General features: G+C 39.5%; 2 protein-coding genes across 3 annotated transcripts; both read right to left on the minus strand.

The window, feature by feature from the left end:
* Window positions 1–115: 115 nt before the first annotated feature.
* On the minus strand, window positions 116–1,431 carry aanat2 (arylalkylamine N-acetyltransferase 2). Its single transcript, XM_042393169.1, has 3 exons — window positions 1,236–1,431; window positions 740–894; window positions 116–581 (listed from the first exon to the last, which is right to left on the minus strand). Exons 1-3 carry the CDS (start codon window positions 1,396–1,398, stop codon window positions 276–278), a joined length of 624 nt encoding a protein of 207 aa, XP_042249103.1. The 5' UTR covers window positions 1,399–1,431; the 3' UTR covers window positions 116–275.
* A 4,016-nt stretch (window positions 1,432–5,447) lies between these two features.
* On the minus strand, window positions 5,448–14,998 carry mgrn1b (mahogunin, ring finger 1b). 2 transcript variants are annotated; one of them, XM_042392098.1, is made up of 17 exons: window positions 14,515–14,998; window positions 12,911–13,029; window positions 12,639–12,727; window positions 12,401–12,547; window positions 11,540–11,657; window positions 11,334–11,400; window positions 11,097–11,140; window positions 10,954–11,001; window positions 10,184–10,252; window positions 9,913–10,072; window positions 9,712–9,821; window positions 8,902–9,116; window positions 8,514–8,625; window positions 8,380–8,425; window positions 8,176–8,280; window positions 7,696–7,741; window positions 7,367–7,457 (listed from the first exon to the last, which is right to left on the minus strand). In XM_042392098.1, the coding sequence occupies exons 1-16, from the start codon at window positions 14,600–14,602 to the stop codon at window positions 7,701–7,703; spliced, it is 1,578 nt and encodes a 525-aa protein (XP_042248032.1). In that variant the 5' UTR covers window positions 14,603–14,998; the 3' UTR covers window positions 7,367–7,457; window positions 7,696–7,700. The 2 variants fall into 2 exon arrangements, with proteins under 2 accessions (XP_042248031.1, XP_042248032.1); XM_042392097.1 differs by lacking the exon at window positions 7,696–7,741 and having other exon boundaries at window positions 5,448–7,457; window positions 14,515–14,992.
* Between the last annotated feature and the right edge of the window lie 2,609 nt (window positions 14,999–17,607).

A 17,607-nucleotide genomic window follows, 5' to 3' on the forward strand; every position in this document is an offset into this window, starting at 1 on the left:
TAACAGAAGGAATATAATTTGTCTGATAAGCCAAATGATCAATTGCAAAGTCACTCATTCATTTTTCTGCATGAAGAAGTGAATCCACTCTTGGCCCCCTCTGTCCTTGCTCCTTGTTCAGTTGGTCAAGTGATACTATGAGATGCTGACATTAAGATGCTAAAGCCAGCCTTCCGGTGCGCCTCTATCTGTCCATACGTCTGTTAATCTTTTCCGCCCTGAGTCCATGTTAGAGGTGAGTAAGTGGAATAAGAGGTGGGGTAGGGGTTGATTGACTAGCAGCCGCTGTTTCGTCGTGCATACGCTTGCCCGCCGAGCGTGTACTCCATCTCTTGGAATTGCATGTTGGATACAGAGATGGCTGATGGCCCTTTCTCCTTGAATCCGGCCTTGAGGTAGAAGGGCACCAGGAAGTCCTCGCAAATCAGCAGAGCTCTGCGGAGGCCCGGCATACAGCGCAGGTACTGCAAGTACCGCCACAACAGGATAGAGCCTTTGCCCTGCTGGCGACAGTGGCGGTGCACTGACAGCACATGGATGTGCACTGTGCGGGTATCTGGGACATGCTGAGTCATGGCTTCCTGGAGGGGGGGTTTAAATAGAAGTGTTCATTATGTCAAAATACCCAAAAAAATAAGCCAGAATTCACATGCATCAGAATCTAGTTTGTCAAAATCAGTCATTAGGGTAGAGATTAGCAAGGTTAGATCAATAAATGTAACCTTTATAGTTTTCTGACCTGTGAAAGCCTCTCTTTGTCCCAGCCAGAGCCGATGATGAAAGCTACCAGCTGTCCCTCTTCAAACCAACCCAACGACAGCTCAGGGCACTGACCCAGGAAGTTAAGCACTTCATCCAGCGTAAGTGGACACTCTCCAGACACTGAGACAAATGCTGGGGAGGTGAAAAGGGACAACCGGGGTCAGACAGTGAGTCCGATGATGAAGAGCAGGGAAAGAAGACAGGTTGTGTTGGTGTTTTCTTTCCATTTGATTAACTGAAGGATATTTTTACTAATATTAAAACTTCAGATGATTATTGAACATTAAAACAGCATGTGAGTATTGTGTAGTATTTGAGATATGATAGTATATTTGCTTTTTCAAATACATGTAGAGTCAGTGAAGTTGCTACTTTGATAATACCTAAAAATGTTAAAACACATATACAGTTTAAAAATTTAAATCTACCTTTTCAAAGAAATATTCTGTGTGAACAGTAAAAACTGGGCTTACCTTCTCTCTCAATCTCAAACACACTGATGGCGTCCTGTGGCGTGAGGTTCCTGAACTCACTGGCGGGGAGTGTGTGTCGTCTCTGTCGCAGAGGGCTAACTCTGACCGGCGTCTTCAAGAAGAAGGGCTTGAGGAACGGTGAGCCACTGACCTGTTGTGTCATGATGCCTGAATATCACAAGACGGGAGGTTCCGATTATTTCTCAGGGCTCTTCTGCTGATCTGTCTTCTTCTTCTCCAGCTTTTTACAATATATATTTTTCACTGATGCTATAAATGAAGTCAAAGCCTGCCGACAAAAGTTCCCTTGTTCTCTGTTTGTTCCACAGCTTTGACTGTAATATAACTCTCTCTAACTAGGCTTGATGCTGACCTCCGTGCCTCTCCTGTTCTCTCCTCCTCCTCCTCTCTTTTCTGTCTGATCCCACTCTGTGAAGTGGTCATCTCAAAGGAGGATATGTCTGCGTGCACGTGTCTCCAAATTCCTTAAATCCCCTGACTGTCAAATGACATTTTGTTCTTGGTGTGTTTCCTTTGTGATTTACATTTTGAATGGTTTTTTTTTAAAGAGAAATTCAGAAGCAGGCAACTTTAGGTCGCAACTTTTCTTTATTTTTAAATTTGACACAAATTTTGACTAACCTAGGTTCAGAGTATTAGCACACCTAAACTAAGACATTCTTTACCAGTTTTTTCTTTAAGTTAATCACTGTATGATATGTATCTTTATGATGATGAGATTGTACGATAGATAGGATGACAATAACTCAGCGCTTGTGCACTTTAAACAGGATTTTAGCTGATTTGTAATGATGCACTGGGATTAGTATTTACCCAGCACATGTATATTGGCACATGCACTGTACATACAGGTATGCGTTTTTCAGGCGGGGGGATGAGTGGACGTGGTGTTAAGCCTGTTTTGGGAGATCAAGGGCATGTGGGCTAATTTAACTGTAGTGAGGGAGTGGGGAGATTTGTGTGGATTGCTGTTGGGATGATTTCAGGCCTCAAAGAGGTTTAGCACAGACTAATTAAATGAGAGAGCACTTGCTTTGACTGGCCTCAGGTAAACCTGTTTACACAGACTTGTTTGACTGTCTCAGTCTAGTAGAATTTCAAAGGGCCTTTTGAGTTCACTCTAAAGGGATTTAGTTTATTACAGAAATATAATCCCAATTCTCCATATAATAAATTCTCATCCAAAGAAAAATATGACCATGTCTCTTTATTAAGGTTGTGCAAGCATATAATAGTTGAGGAAATTATATTCTCCAAGCATTTCAATATTTATTTCCTGGATGAGAACTTTTCCTCAGAAAAATAACTGCATATCTTTGTTACCATTGTGCTACAGTAAATAGTAATAGTAAGTTTTTCCTCTCAAGCATCTGCAAATACTTATCCTTATCTGACCTTATTTATTTCTCTGTAGCCAAACAGGCTTCACACCCCAATGGCCTGGCTTCAGGCTTAGCCCTAATATCATTTAATGTAGCCTCAAGAGATCAAACCAAAATAGAATTGTTTTAAGGATTATTGTTTCACCCTACTGCTTCCTTTTGGTCTTCACTACAGTGATAAATGGGAAATCTCCTTTATTTTCAAACCACCGGCCACATCATCAGGACAGCTGGCCAATCGCAAATGCGGTGACATCTCTGCTGTTGAGATCATCAGATGTTACACGCGAGCACGTACATGACTGTCCAGAGATGAAATGACCTTTTGTGACCTGCCTCTCCCTCAATCTGTCCGGCCTGAAACGGGAGGGGCAGTCTATTAAATAATCCCTCATGGCCTTTCAAAACAGCCTCTTCTAGACAACCTGAATAACAAGGTTGATGTTAAGAGTTTGGAGAATCATTAAAACAGACAAATCTTTATTCTAAAATACAATGCTGTTGGAATAAAGGTTAGGAAAAGGAAATCTTCTTCACCCACTGGCCCTCTCTAGCTGAAAGTGTCACAGAGCCTAATCTCATTTATGACATGTGCGCATACACACACATACAGTTACAGACACATTTCCACAGTGTATTATGTTTTTACAGGCAAGTCGAGGCCACAGTGTAACTGAACCCTCATTAAACTTTACACTGGCTAACACCTGTTGGTCCAGTGGAGTGAAGAGCAACCATTATTACAGATAAATACGTCTGAAAAATGAAACGCCTAACAGGAAACGGAGAGCTCGAAAATTTAACCTGGGATTACTGTCACTCAACAGCCAGAGACATTGTGTATGTGTGCTTCACCTGCTCTTGTAATAATAAGCGATGAACAGTAAACTGCAGCATGTCTGTGCTTGTTTCAGGACTCAACACTATACAGTAGATTCCATACGATATGAAAGACTTGCACCTATTCTGGTGATGAGTATCTCTCTTTCACTATCCTATATTATTTTTTAATTCTTATAAATGTCACATTATCTATTGCAATCAAATGAAAAAGAGTCGTGTCCCAGTTTTAAAGGTCAATCCATCATGTTCTGACCATACAAATTACAGGTAAATTCACAAAAATATTTCCATGTGTTTGACTTGAAGATGTAAAACCAGCATTTTGCATGTGTCTCACCATATCTGTTTATCAATCTTTAGGAAACAACCCTTTAAAAGCATCATAAAACATAAATGTTAACTCATATTTAGTTGTTGTTTAATGCCCACCCCTGTAATAAAAGACCCGACACTGTATTTGGTGATAGAAAGGGTCGTGGTAATGGGGGGGGCAACGTTTTTACATTATTAGAACAGATTGTGGCTGACAGTAGAAGCTGTAATGAACTCGATTAGGATTTAATGAGGATTTAACAGGAATTCTGATTAATAAATGCCTGTCTGGAGACAAAGATAGCAAATTAGCTTGGGCTATAAAATGTTCTAGTATGTGGCATTAGTCTGCTAAATATGTCATGTTGTTTATCCATCCCAAAAAATAAACAATAAAACCTGATAGGGTGTGTAACCGCATTGGCATGCGTGTGTGTGTGTGTGTGTGATCCACTTGGCTCTGAGTCAGTCAAGTTTTATCCGTCAGCCTTCTGGTACCAGAGGTGATTTACTTAGCAGCACTGCTCTCAAATGAAGCAACAGAAATGGAAGGTTTTCCTGTAAGCATATAACCGTACTTTCACAAGAAGCGTGCTTTAAGTGACGCTTTTATGACAGTGAGGTACAAAGATAAATTCTATTCATAAATTGATCAGAAACAGACTGTAGTGTAAACCCGAGGAGGTCCACGGCCTTTCTGGTAGACGATTAACTAAGATCCTGACTTCATGTTTTTACAGCAGTTCATGGTCCATGTGTTTTTCTCAACTGCTTAAGCACATTTTCTGAAACATGCATTTTTCAAAACGTTAAGGGCAATCACCACATGAATGACGCTTCATTTGTGCTGCTGCTGCCTCAGGGGCACAGATGAATATTTATGAAACGTTTGTGTTTGTTATGACAGTTATGACAGTTGGCTTTGATGTTTTTCATGTAAGGATTTACACAATGAGCATACTGATGAAACACATTTTCATTTGGAAAGCTGTGATTTATTGTGACCACAGAGGCTAACTCAATGCTTCACTGGATCATTTGAAGATATTTGTAGTTATACATTTGACTTCTGTATGAAGACAACTATAAATGCATAGAATATACTGTTGCAAGAAAATGAAACATAGATTTGAGAATTTCAGTGTTTTGAGAATAAAATACTCATTTGAGGATTGTAGGAAAGCCAAACCAACAGCTAACCCAAATCCTCTGGACACTATTATTGCCTGCTTGGCCAGCAGGGGGCAGTGTTTATCCCAATGTAAGGCAGGCTTAGTACAGTATGTATATGAATATGAATTTGAAATTATGAATATGTGTAGTATTAACATGTGTCAAAAAAAGAGGAAAAATCTGTCTCTCAGAAACATCAGCTGTCCACTGTTACAGCTTTGCTTTATGCCAAGAGAGGCTGATGACTGAGGATCGGTTTGTGAATGAAAGGTATTTGAAAAAATGTAATAATCTTTATAAGCCAAGCACAAGTGTTTTTGTATGGTCTTTACTGCACTATGGAGTCCTAAAAATGATTTTTTATAGATATAATTGTGCATTCTTTCAGTAGTCCATACTATTACTCTGACCAGTTATGATAAAAATGAAGATTATCTAGATTAAAGTACTAATTTTATAGAGAAATGAAAGCAATGTTACGTACATTTAGTACACTTTATTCAAATTCAAGCATTTCACCAAATATCATGGCATAGTAGTGGGTAGTGTGACAAAATGTAATGTAAAGAAAAATAAATCAGAAATACAGAGATGGATCATAAAACAATTGCTATTTGAAGTATTGAATCTTTGTTCTTTATTGTTATACACATGCTGCTATACACACGAGGAGAGACAGGTATTGATTTTACAGAGAGCCACAAACCACCTACTGTGGAGTAATCCTGGATACCAGGTCAATAGTGGTCAGAACAGGAACAGGAAGGCACAGTGTCAAGTTGAAATGGCACAGAAAGAGAAAGGGGGGGGGGGGGGGGGGGGGAAGACAAAATAACCACATTACTTAAAAGCAGTGACAGATTTAAGCCTCTACAAATTCACATGCAAACGCTAGCCTGATAATTAAAATGTTGCATCTATTGCATTGGATGTGTGTCCTTCCAATCAAACATACATAAAGAGAGTTCACTTTAACCTAAATACTAAAGATTTAATGCATAATTGATATATGGCTGTAACATAGTGAATGAACGATTCAATTTAATATTGCTCAAAAACAATAACAAGATACATTTTTTTCGAGTAGCATGAAGTTTGCGATAAAAAAAAGGCTCTGTACATCAGCATCAAAAATCCTGTCTATGGGCTGAAAACTGTTGTATATTGTAGCATTTATAAGAACACTAATGTCCAATGCAACAAGCAGGCAGCCACATTAATTGAAGGCACATAGATCTATACATTGCGCTACACATACAGGAATACGGTTAAGTAAGGCATTGCAGCCAGACTAACACCTGACTCCCTTTTTTGCAGCTACATCACATAAGCACAACGAGACTGTACAGAGATCTGCCACATCAACGACAAGCACGCTCACTGTGCCGTACCGAGTCAGCAAACATGTAGCTGGAGCATCGATGCTTGTTGCAGGCTTTAACTATCTTTGAGTTCAGCTGTTAGGATGTCAATCTGTAGCTCTTATCGATTATCAAAGTCTTACATAATGTGCGTGTTAACTGAATTACTTCAATATTAGGATTTTTTTTTTTTATATATAATATGCAAGTATACAATTTTTGGAAATAACTACACAGGATTCTAGTACAGTTATGATACACAGATATCACATCGTTTCAAATAAAAAAAAACTCAGAAATGTAGATGTTTAAGATTGCAGATAACAAACTAATCTCATTGTAAAGGCTTGTTTAAAGGAATGGATTATAAACGATTTGGTCGGAGTGCATAATCACTTCAAATGGACACACAGATACATCAGTAATAAACTTTCAAATTTCTGCTTATAACCCAAATTAATCTCACTGAGAGGGGGGGGGGTGGGAGGGGGACGTATGCCATGTCATTAATGTATATCACTGGTGAATACAATATTTAAACACGAGCCGTATTTATAAATTCTTCTGAATTTAGTCGATACAGAGTTAATTCAAAGTAAGTGTGCTTAAAAGCACCACCGTGACAGGTAGTGAAATATCTCTGGAATCCACGTTACTAGATCACAACTCTGGCCAAGACACACGAATGACAGTCACCATCTGACAGTTAATGAAATGTTTTCAGAGCCGACAAATAATATCTTTTCTTTTTTTTTTTTTAACATCAGTCATAAAGTAAGCTACCGAGAGCATCTTTGCGGACGTCAAATTTCATTTTCTAATGTCAAAGACGTTGATGGGATAAACAGAAACCTCCCTCGTCCTTGTGAACTTCCTTTTGGGGCTGTCGTCGGCTCTGATCACAGGAGCAGAAGACTTGGGGCTGGAAGGCTAAAAAGGAACGGAGAGGGACTGGATGATTTTTGTAAAGCATAAATCTGTTCTGACAGATGGGAGGAGAAAAAGGCTGGATCAGAGTCAAGGGTTGAGGTGCTCGTCTTCCATGTGAAGGCTGCTCGTGGGACAAAGGAGAGGTTGGCTGGAGCAGTTTGTGCTCTGACTTTTCAGGCTTTCCGTTGACTCTGATGAACCTGAAGATGAGAGAAGTGAGAGTAAGCGACGTGGTTTAAAGAGAAGTTTCCAGTCAGGCTTCCACAGAAATGCATTTAAGAAACAAAGAAACTGGCTTATCACAGCAAAATCGCTGCCGGATCGTTTCTTATGCTAGCTGCAATAGGTGGCAGCGGATGTAATTACGGACAACAGGATTCAGTGAGAGCAGTATAGCTAATACAAACAGAAGCGGAGCAGACAGGAAAGCCTACATACCACAGTTATTCCTCCATACCAATAGAGCAGGAATCGGGACCTAGAGCTGCCCAAAGTGAGGCGGTACGCAGGGACAGGACGGGACAGGGAGCAGAAGAGGAATGTTAGGAAACAGAGAGAAGCATTAAGAGCACACAGGTTACATGGAAAGCACAGGGAATCACAGCCTCTTGAATTTAAGAAGACAGATATTAGAGTAGCAGGACGGAGATTTAACATGTAGAAAAGAGTCCGGACACCTTTTAGTTGACAACGGTGCCAAATTTAAGAGCTTGAGTGGCATTAAAGGCTGGATATATTTACTCTCAGGAGTTAACATGACATGCAGGAAAGTACAGGTCTATATTTAGCATAGTGCTCAGTGTATAAACACTACATATCCCGTTTCATTCCTTTTTCTTTCGTTTATTTTCTGTTTAGAAGAGTCTTTTCTTGGCAGTCTGATGTTTCTTCCTTGTTACTGTTTAGAGAATTTCTCACCTGGCAGAGACAGGTCGCCCGGTGGGTCGCTCTCTGTTTTGGTCAAGCTGCTGTGTTCACTGCTGCAGTCCTGTAAGATGTCTCCACCAGAATGCATCCTGTCCTCTGGGGATCAATCAGCAAGCAGAGCAACAGTGTCATCACTAGTATCACTCAAACACACACATTATCGACTGTCACTGAGTGCCGAATGAGAAAACTCACCGTCGTCTGGAGGCAGAGACTCTGCTACGTCCTCGGTTGCTGTGGCCTGGAAGAAGAAGGGAGAAGATCTTGTTATAAAGCTTTCGTGTGCGGTATGAACACTTTAAACGTCGGCTGGTGGAGTGGCGGCTTACGTCGGTGGGGGCGGGGCTGCTGGACAGCAGCGTGTGTGGTTGAGCGTCCGACATCTCTGACAGCTTCTCCTCATCCTCCTCCTGGATGGGAGAGGATGGAGACCTAAGGGTGCTGGAAAGTGGGATAAGGAGAAAAACTATTATTACATAGCAGAACAGATAACTTAATCAGGACATATTTCCACTCTAATTACACTGCTGCCTCTTCAAAGGAATGTCTTTATCCTTTAGAAATAGCTAAAAACAAACAATAACTAGGTATCGTAGCTTTAGGCTCCTATGGAAGACTATCATAACACATGTAAACATTTATCTAATGTCCTGTCTTAACGTACTTACCTGCAGTAATGTTTTTATGTGCATGTAAACAAAGTTGTTGTGAGATTACCTGTCGGGTGACTTGCTGACTTTGCCTTTCTGCAGACTGCTGTCACTTAAATGCTCTGGGGAGCTCAGCTGTCTGCTGTCGCCTCCGATGCCCCCTGAGAAGTTGATTTCATCGTAGAGCGGGGCGGAGGGGATGGCGGGAGACACCGACCGCAGACCGTTCAGAGCCTCTAACAGCGAGATGGGTTCAAAGCCGGGAGGAACCGAGTCTGTGCTCTGCAAAAAGATGTACAGGAGGACTGTCGGTGGCGATGACAAACACTCCGAAAGGATGCATGTTTATAATTTTCAAGCACAGTGAAAAAGATGAAAGAATTTCAGTAGTAACAGGCTATTGCCAGTTTAGATGTCTGATGTGTTCCCTTAAATCCAGGCCAATATAATTAATTACACAGTACGTATTAAGACTGCACAATGTCATGAATTTGTTATCACATCCTAGATCTAACAAAAATGTGCAGCAACATCAGATTTTGACAGATTGTGGGCCCATTATAAACTGACATAATATAGATTAGGGCTGCAACTAACAACTATATTCATTATCAATAAATCTGTGATTATTTTCTCAATTAATTGATTAGTTGTTTAGTTGTCTATAAACTGTCAGAAACCACTGTTTTGCAAAGCCCAAGATGCAACCTAAAACATCTTGTTTTGTCCCGATAAAGAGTTCATAACCCAAAGATATTCCACTAAAGAAACCAGAACACATTCATATTTGAGAAGCTGGAACCAGAGAATTTTGGCATTTAAGAATTACTCCAAATGATATAAGTATATACATATACAGAATGTGCATGAAACTTACTGAGTGTTCATCATGGTCCATAGTCTGAGCCAGAACAGGACTGAAGGACACGGGAGAAAGAGCTCCAGGCTTTTTCCTCACAGCCCTGATCTGCAGCAAGGCTCTGAAGGCTGAGTGAAAAACATCGTATTAAACTTCAACTTTACTTTTCAAATACCATCGTTAAGGAATTGTCTTTTAAAATAAGGTACCGCTACTTACGCAGCCTGCAGATTGGACAGTTGTTGGCCTGGTAACGCAAAGTGTCGGCGCAGGAGTTGCAGAGACACAGATGTCTGCAGGGAAGGATGAGCGTGTCTCGCAGGTCTGACAAACAGACAACACACTCGTTGCTGTTGTCACTGTTCTCATCATCTGATGGCTGGAAAAAGAAAAAAAGAAGGCAAATGAAATCATGCGCCGCACAAATGTAACGTGGCAGAACGTTTACAGCATCGGTGATCGGTGTATAAGGTAATGTTTCCACTGAAACCTTGGTTTCTTGGTTGTTTTTGTTCTCAATCCCGTAGATCTCCTGTAAGAGGTAGCTCACACGGTCCACCTGGAACAACACAAGAACAGAAATTGGAAGTTTGAACTTCGTGTTACAGAAACCATTTTCAGGTCCAAGGACATTAGAAAGCAAAGTGTACATATTTTGCTCTCCATTGTCTTATTTTGTCTTAATTTTACAGATAAATCAGAGAAGACATACACAAAAAGTGATGCAAGCTTTCCATTGTTGAACTGATATTATTTCAAGTCTTAAATTAAAACCATGTGTTAGAACAATGTACTTGATAAAATCACTACGTTTCATTTTCAAACAGATTAAAACACAAAACATCAGAAATACTTGGTGAAACTAAGTTGAGCTCCCTGTAATCTTAGTTTCCACTCAGCGTTACTGCAAGACTCCCGAGGGTCTTGACACAGATTTTTGTGGCAAATGTTTTTTTTTTTTTCCAAAAGCTGCAGATGGATATTAGGGTCAAAGCAGAATGCAGCTTCGGTAGTGAAGATTTTTATATTTCATGCGAATACTGTTGTGCAATCTGCCTGCAGTGTTCACTGAACGTCCACTCAAACACATCAGGACCTCTGTGATGCTCCGTCTAAAAACATGCAATCCACAGCTATCTTGCATTAAAAACATGCTGTAGCACATGCAGAGCTGTTAGATCTGTGTGATTACAAAATAAAAAATGAAATAAAGTAAATGGAGGATATCCATCATCTGAGATAATGATAATAATAACCTACAATTTGCTTCTGCTTCAGGGGCTTGACGGAGAAACTGCCATCAACGTGCTGTAGGGTCAAAAAACAAAAACAAACGTGTGTTAGCTTATATATAAAAACTTGTTATTTACAGATTAAAATGATCTGCTTAGATGTATACATACTCTTTCAAAGGCTGCCAAAAGTACGTGAGCATGTCCAAGGCAATCTTTAAAAGAACACACAGCAACATAGTTAGTACAAATGGTGTGTTTTAAGTTACAATTCAACTGCAACCATTATAGTATTACAGCAATTCCTTACAACTACTTCATAAATATGCTTTTTCTGTTTGTACAATCAGTCTCAATAGAAAAAAAAAAATATATTGACATGACTTTAGTCTAATTCTAGTAACCTACCGTCCCCTTCATCAACCACAGCTTGGATAACCATGGGAAACACTCCTCGGTCCAGGTCAAAGTTCAACTTTAAAGGAAAAGATGCACATATTTTATAGCTCAATGAGAAGCTGTTGTAAACAGAGGACACGTATCCATGTGTGTAATAAGGAGACTTTTTGTTTTTGTGATGTGTGATGCAGTAACTGACTGCTGCAGATACTTACATCTTCCTCTTTCCACTCGCTGAAGTCTATCTTGAAAGACGGCATAGAGAACTGTTGGCTCACCCCCCTCTTGTAATGCACAGTCTCAGAGACCATCGTAGGATCCTTTGGGCTGTAACTTCACACAGCAAGTCACAGTGGAAAACGGTCAGTGTGCAGACAGATGAATAAGTCTGTCATTCCATTAAGTTTCCAATTAGACATCTATCAGTGTTAAACACCTATTGAAGCTGTCACATTTATGTACTTTATACGTTCATTAGTGTCACCGGACAGAATTAAAACATATTAAATAATGACACAGAAAACAGTATTGATATATTCAATAATACTGTGTACTATATCTGATCATATGTGTCATTTTTTAGTCTCATCATAACACAATAACTTCAGCATCAAGTATTACTTTCATCTTCTGTGAAGTCTTATCTGCTGTATCCATGGTAACTGGTGGTTGCTAAGGACCTGCCGAATCTATTCTAGTCTTTGTGCTCCAAGGCTTGAAATCTCAGCACACATAAAATAAAGTTGAAACATATGTGGCACGATGTTCTACACTGAAGTGATGCTGCTGTGTCAGTACGATTCATTTGTTAACAAAGTTGAACCGATCCTCTCACAGACAGATATACTGTATGTCCACAGTGTTTAACCCAGACAGGACTAATACATGAGGTTTCGATGTTTAGAAGCAATCACTTCGACAACAAATAAAAGAGATGGAATTTTAAAAAGGAGATGAGATTAAGCTCATGTCAGTTTAATATTTAGGTAGCTGTTCATCTAGTGCTACAAATAGTTTAAGGTTAATCTGATTCAGTCCCATATATATATATATATTTTTTTGGATTAAAGTCTTACACTGCCATCCCGTTGGAGAATTCCTCAAACGCTTGGCAATAGAGAGTGATGGTCACACGCGCGTCAGCATCAAAGGTGAACTCCACACCATACTGAACCTTTGGTTTTCCACCCTCCTCCACCGGAGTGTCAGAGTCGTCTTTATACCTGGAGTCCAGAGGTTTAACAGTCGTTAGGTCATCAGAGGGCCTCAAACAACGCTTTATTTTTAATGTAAACTTTGCTGCACCGTCCTTACCTGACCAAACGCAAAGAGTCCTTTCTAATGTTGACCAGACTCCGCAGGGTTTTCACTGGCTCGTGGGGTGCAGGTGTCACATACGGAAACTGGTGAAATAATAGCAATAAAAGTAATTGTATTTGACCCAAAATTCCTCATACTGTTGAATTTATCACTGATAAAGAGGTAGCACAACATCACTGTAAATGTCTAACAGCTCTGGAAAATATACAGTAGTGAATTCTTAGATAATTAAAACAGCTGGGTTGAAGAAAAACACAATTTTTCACCTGCACTGGTCTATTTCCAAGAAAGTTCAGGTCCATGTTTTCTCCAAAAAGGTATCCCTCTGGATGTGGTGTGTCAAATTTCTCTCCCCCCATGAAGAAGTGGCTTGCAAAATAATTCCCTGAGAGCAAGAGGAAAAAAAAAAGATGAATGATAAGAGCACAGCAGGTATTAAATAGAGTAACAACACTGATCTTCATTTTTAAAACTGAAAAATGTCAACATCAACAATGACTGGAATTACATGAAATGAATCTACATGATGTAAAGTATTTTGATATTATGCTTTTGTATTTTTCTTTTGTCAGCAAAAGCAAAATGTTCACCAACACAGATTCTTGGCTGAAGTGGAATATGACTCTTTACGTATAAACACGTTTTTAACTGAATATGATGGGCTCATGTTTAATGATGCAGTCGTTTCAGAGGCAAGACTTTCAGAGTAGAAACATTACATTTTCATGCTATTTTCTCAGATTTTTTGGAATTTAATGTAATAGAGCTGCAACAATTAGTTGATTCATCGATAAATTGACAACCATTACATTAATTGCCAAAAGCTTTGATAACTGATTAATTGTTTGGAGTCATTTTTTTAAGAAAAAAAATCCAAATTCTCAGATTCCAGCAGCTCAAATGTGAATCATTTCTGGTTTCTTTAGTCCTCTATGATAATAAACTGAATATCTTCAAGTTGGACTGTTGATCAAGACAAAACAAGACATTTAAGGTTACGTCTTGGGCTTTGGGAAACAGCACTCCACATTTAAACTAAACAATTTATAGATAAAAGTAATTGGCAGATTAATCGATAATGAATATATAGTTAGTTGCAGCCCTAGTTTATAATGTAGCTATGGAAAACAAGTTAAGAAAGGCTGCTTGGCTGACTAAATGGGATCACTACAACAAACTGAAGCAGTTACACAACCCCACGCTACTGTCATCCATCATCCACCAGATTAATATCCCTGCCTAGAAGTGTTGTAGGATGACCAAATCTATACATCTGAACAACAGTTGTGTTTAACTGTATTCGTTTTAACCACCTGGAAAAAAGAAAGTAAAATTATAAATGTCTTCACCATCACCACATCATGTGTACAGTGATTATATGACCAGCTGACAATAAAGTGTCTCAGTTTTTATTAGGCTAAGTCCAGTTTATTACTCTCGCATTGACTCACCTGTCTCGACACCACCTTAGTATTTGAAATGATCATGAAAACCATAAAAAAAATGCCATAAAAGACGTGATTATACTAATTGATTTTTGTACACAACACATGAACCCTGCGTACTGAAGGCGTTTGTTTTGTTGACATCGTGTCATGTCTCTGGACGACAACATTTAACCTTCAGTACTAGTAGCATCTACTTAATGTGGATAAAACATATTCAGTGTTGTTTTTGGACATACGTTGCTTTAAGTGTTATGATAATAAATAAGCTACTGCTGAATAAGTGCTCGACAGTAGCACTGTGACTTGTAAATAAGCCTTTTCTAGACATCACGAAATAATTAATGAAAACCCGACTAGCTCGTGTGTGATTGGTGCCTCTGAGTGTGCTTTCCGTCTGTATTCAGCCACTGCCTATGACTTACCGGATTTCGGTGGAAATCGATAGGCCGAGTTGGCCTGGATATCGATATCCTCAACTCCAGCGATTCGGCGACTCAGGATGGAGCCCATCTTCCTCTGTTGGGTGTTAGCTACAATTAGCTAGCAAACTGGCAGCTAACAGCTCCGATTAACTGCCTTCAACGGACACTAACGCCAAAACAGGGATAGCGTCAACAAAAAAGATAACCGTTCTGGTTAATTTAACATCTTACACGTTCAGTTTGTCGGTAGTTATGTTGTAAATGTTAAGGGCAAACAGATCGAAACGAGCTGTTGTTGTTGTGTCAGCGCTGTGCTAACGTAGCAGGGAGGCAACCTGATTGGCTGCCTCCAGAGGTTAGGGGGGTTTGTTCTGTTGTCAGCGCACCGCCCGCCGGGGAGCACGGAGCTAAAGGAGTCAAAGCAGAGGGTATGTTGGTTTTAGGAAGTCTGAGTGACAAAGTAGATGCAGTCCAGCAGGCCACCACAAAACAATAAAATGATAAGATAACAGGTAATAATAATAAAATCATAATCATAAATAGATAGATAACTAGGTAGATAGATGGTTTGACGAATGTAATGTTGCAGTTCCCCACTGTGGCCACTGGAGGGTAGTGAGCACTTCTAATACACAGATCCAGTTCCACCTAGCAACAAGACAAAAACAATACCGCAAGGAAGTATGTTAAAGGACGGATTCACAGTTTTCAAGTCTTTCTTAAAACAATAGTCGGGTGCCCAAATAAGCATTGAAATAGGTTTTTCTTTCAAGTCCAAGGAATCACAAAGAGGGAATTTGATGCTAAAAAGACTGTAAATGTGGCAGATATCCACTTGATATGCCTATCTAAAAGTGCTGAAGCCTCATATAAGCTTCAGATAAACTTTTAAATACATTTTTGCACAAAATAACTGTGGGGACACACTGTGGATTTTGGCTCCCATCAAGGGGATCTTTTAGCAGCCAGTATAAATAGGAAGTGCTTTGAGAGGCTGGTCCTAAGACACATTAAATCTTCACTTCCACCCACCCTGGACCAACACCAGTTTGCCTACAGAGCCAAAAGGTCAACAGAGGATGCCATCAGTGCAGCTATCTATACTGTATTGACTCATCTGGAACACCCCGGGACATATGTGTGGATGCACTTTAGCTCTGCGTTCAACACAATCATCCCCAGCAGAATAGAGACCAAACTGCTTGACCTGGGTGTCAGTCAGCACGCATTCAGATGGATTAAGGACTTCTTAACAAACCGACCACGGGTTGTCAGGCTGGGGACCCATCACTCCCCGACCCTGAAACTCAGCACTGGAGCTGCACAGGGCTGCGTGTCCTTTTCTCTACTCCCTCTATACCTATGACTGTGCACCAACCCACAGCACAAATACAATCATAAAGTTTGCAGATGACACCACTGTTGTAGGATTGATACACAATGGCAATGAGTCTGCCTATAGGGATGAGGTCTGCAAACTGTCAGAATGGTGCCCCATCAAAAACCTGGCGCTCAACACCTCCAAAACAAAGAAGCTGATCATCAGCTTCAGGAAACAGAAAGAGGAACCTGCTCCCTTACACATCAGAGGAGACAAAGTGGAGAAATTGACTACCTTCAAATTCCTTGACACACACATCTCCCAGGACCTCACATGGACTGTTAACACAACCTCTCTGGTGAAGAAGGCACAGAAGGACACTGAGGAGAGCTAATGTGTCCCAGCAGCTGCCGGTGTCCTTCTATCACTGCTCTGTTGAAAGCATACTAACTTATGGCATCTTAGTGTGGTATGCCAGCTGCACTGTAGCTGACAAAAAAGCTCTTCGGAGTGTCATCAAGTCAGCACAGAAAATCACCAGCACTCAGCTACCTTCACTTGAGATATACAGAGCTCGATGTCTATGTCAGGCCACAAACATCATCAAGGACTCGTCTCACCCAGGCAACCACCTTTTCACTCTGCTGCCCTCTGGAAGGCGGTACAGGTCTATCAAGACCTGCACTTCCAGACTTCTGAAAAGTTTTTACTCAAGTGCCATCAAAGAACTGAACTCTGTTAAATAACTCAGTGCAAGACTATCCAATATCGCCTGGACTAAATGCAATAATGGACTATCCTACAGAACTATTTCTGGGACTAAGTGCAATATATTGACTATTTTATCAATTCACATCTTATAGTATATATGTATATATGTATGTATGTATGTATGTATGTATGTATGTATGTATGTATGTATGTATGTATGCATGTATGTGTGTGTGTGTGTGTGTGTGTGTATATATATATATATACACATATATATATATATATACACACACACACATATATATACATATGTACCACTGGACAGAAATAAATTTCGTTGTACAGCTGTGCAATGACATTAAGGCATTCTATTCTATTCTATTCTATTCTATTCTATTCTATTCTATTCTATTCTATTCTATTCTATTCTATTCAGGAGGAATGATTACGGCGAGGAAAATTATTGCAGTACTTAGCGGGACTTAATACTGTGTTCTAACAAAGTCAATTAAATGATTCCAAAACACTTTTCCTCTTGGAGTGATCTTTATTTGTATAAGTAATTCGAATATGTTTATTATTGCATTTAGAATATGTGATATCTGGACCTCCAATTAATGGTTTGTGGTTTAAGTTCTTGATATCTTTATACCCAATATGGCTATTCATTAATTGGGACAGAACATCTGGAATACCTTTAAAAACAGTAGCAAATTCTTGATATGTGATAGAAAAGTTATAAATAAAAAACCATTTCAGTAATAATAATTCTGTTACAGATAGCATAGTAATGTATTATATTATGTTTTATGTATTAATATTAGTAATAATATAAATTACAACCTGCCTAAAATAAGTGCATGTTTTCACCATATTATAGCATATTTTGATATTTCATAAACACTGATAACAATTGGCAATGTTGCTTCATTTATGACAAATGTATATTCTAAACATTAAATCCTTTGTGACTGACCTTTGACTGGACTTCACAGCAAGTACTTCCTGTTGGAAGGTTGCATATGGGCATCACATGTGTGGAGTCATGTGATTTCAATTAC

Source organism: Thunnus maccoyii, chromosome 18 (genome assembly GCF_910596095.1).
Source record: "Thunnus maccoyii chromosome 18, fThuMac1.1, whole genome shotgun sequence".
In the NCBI taxonomy this organism is placed as follows: Eukaryota; Metazoa; Chordata; class Actinopteri; order Scombriformes; family Scombridae; genus Thunnus; species Thunnus maccoyii.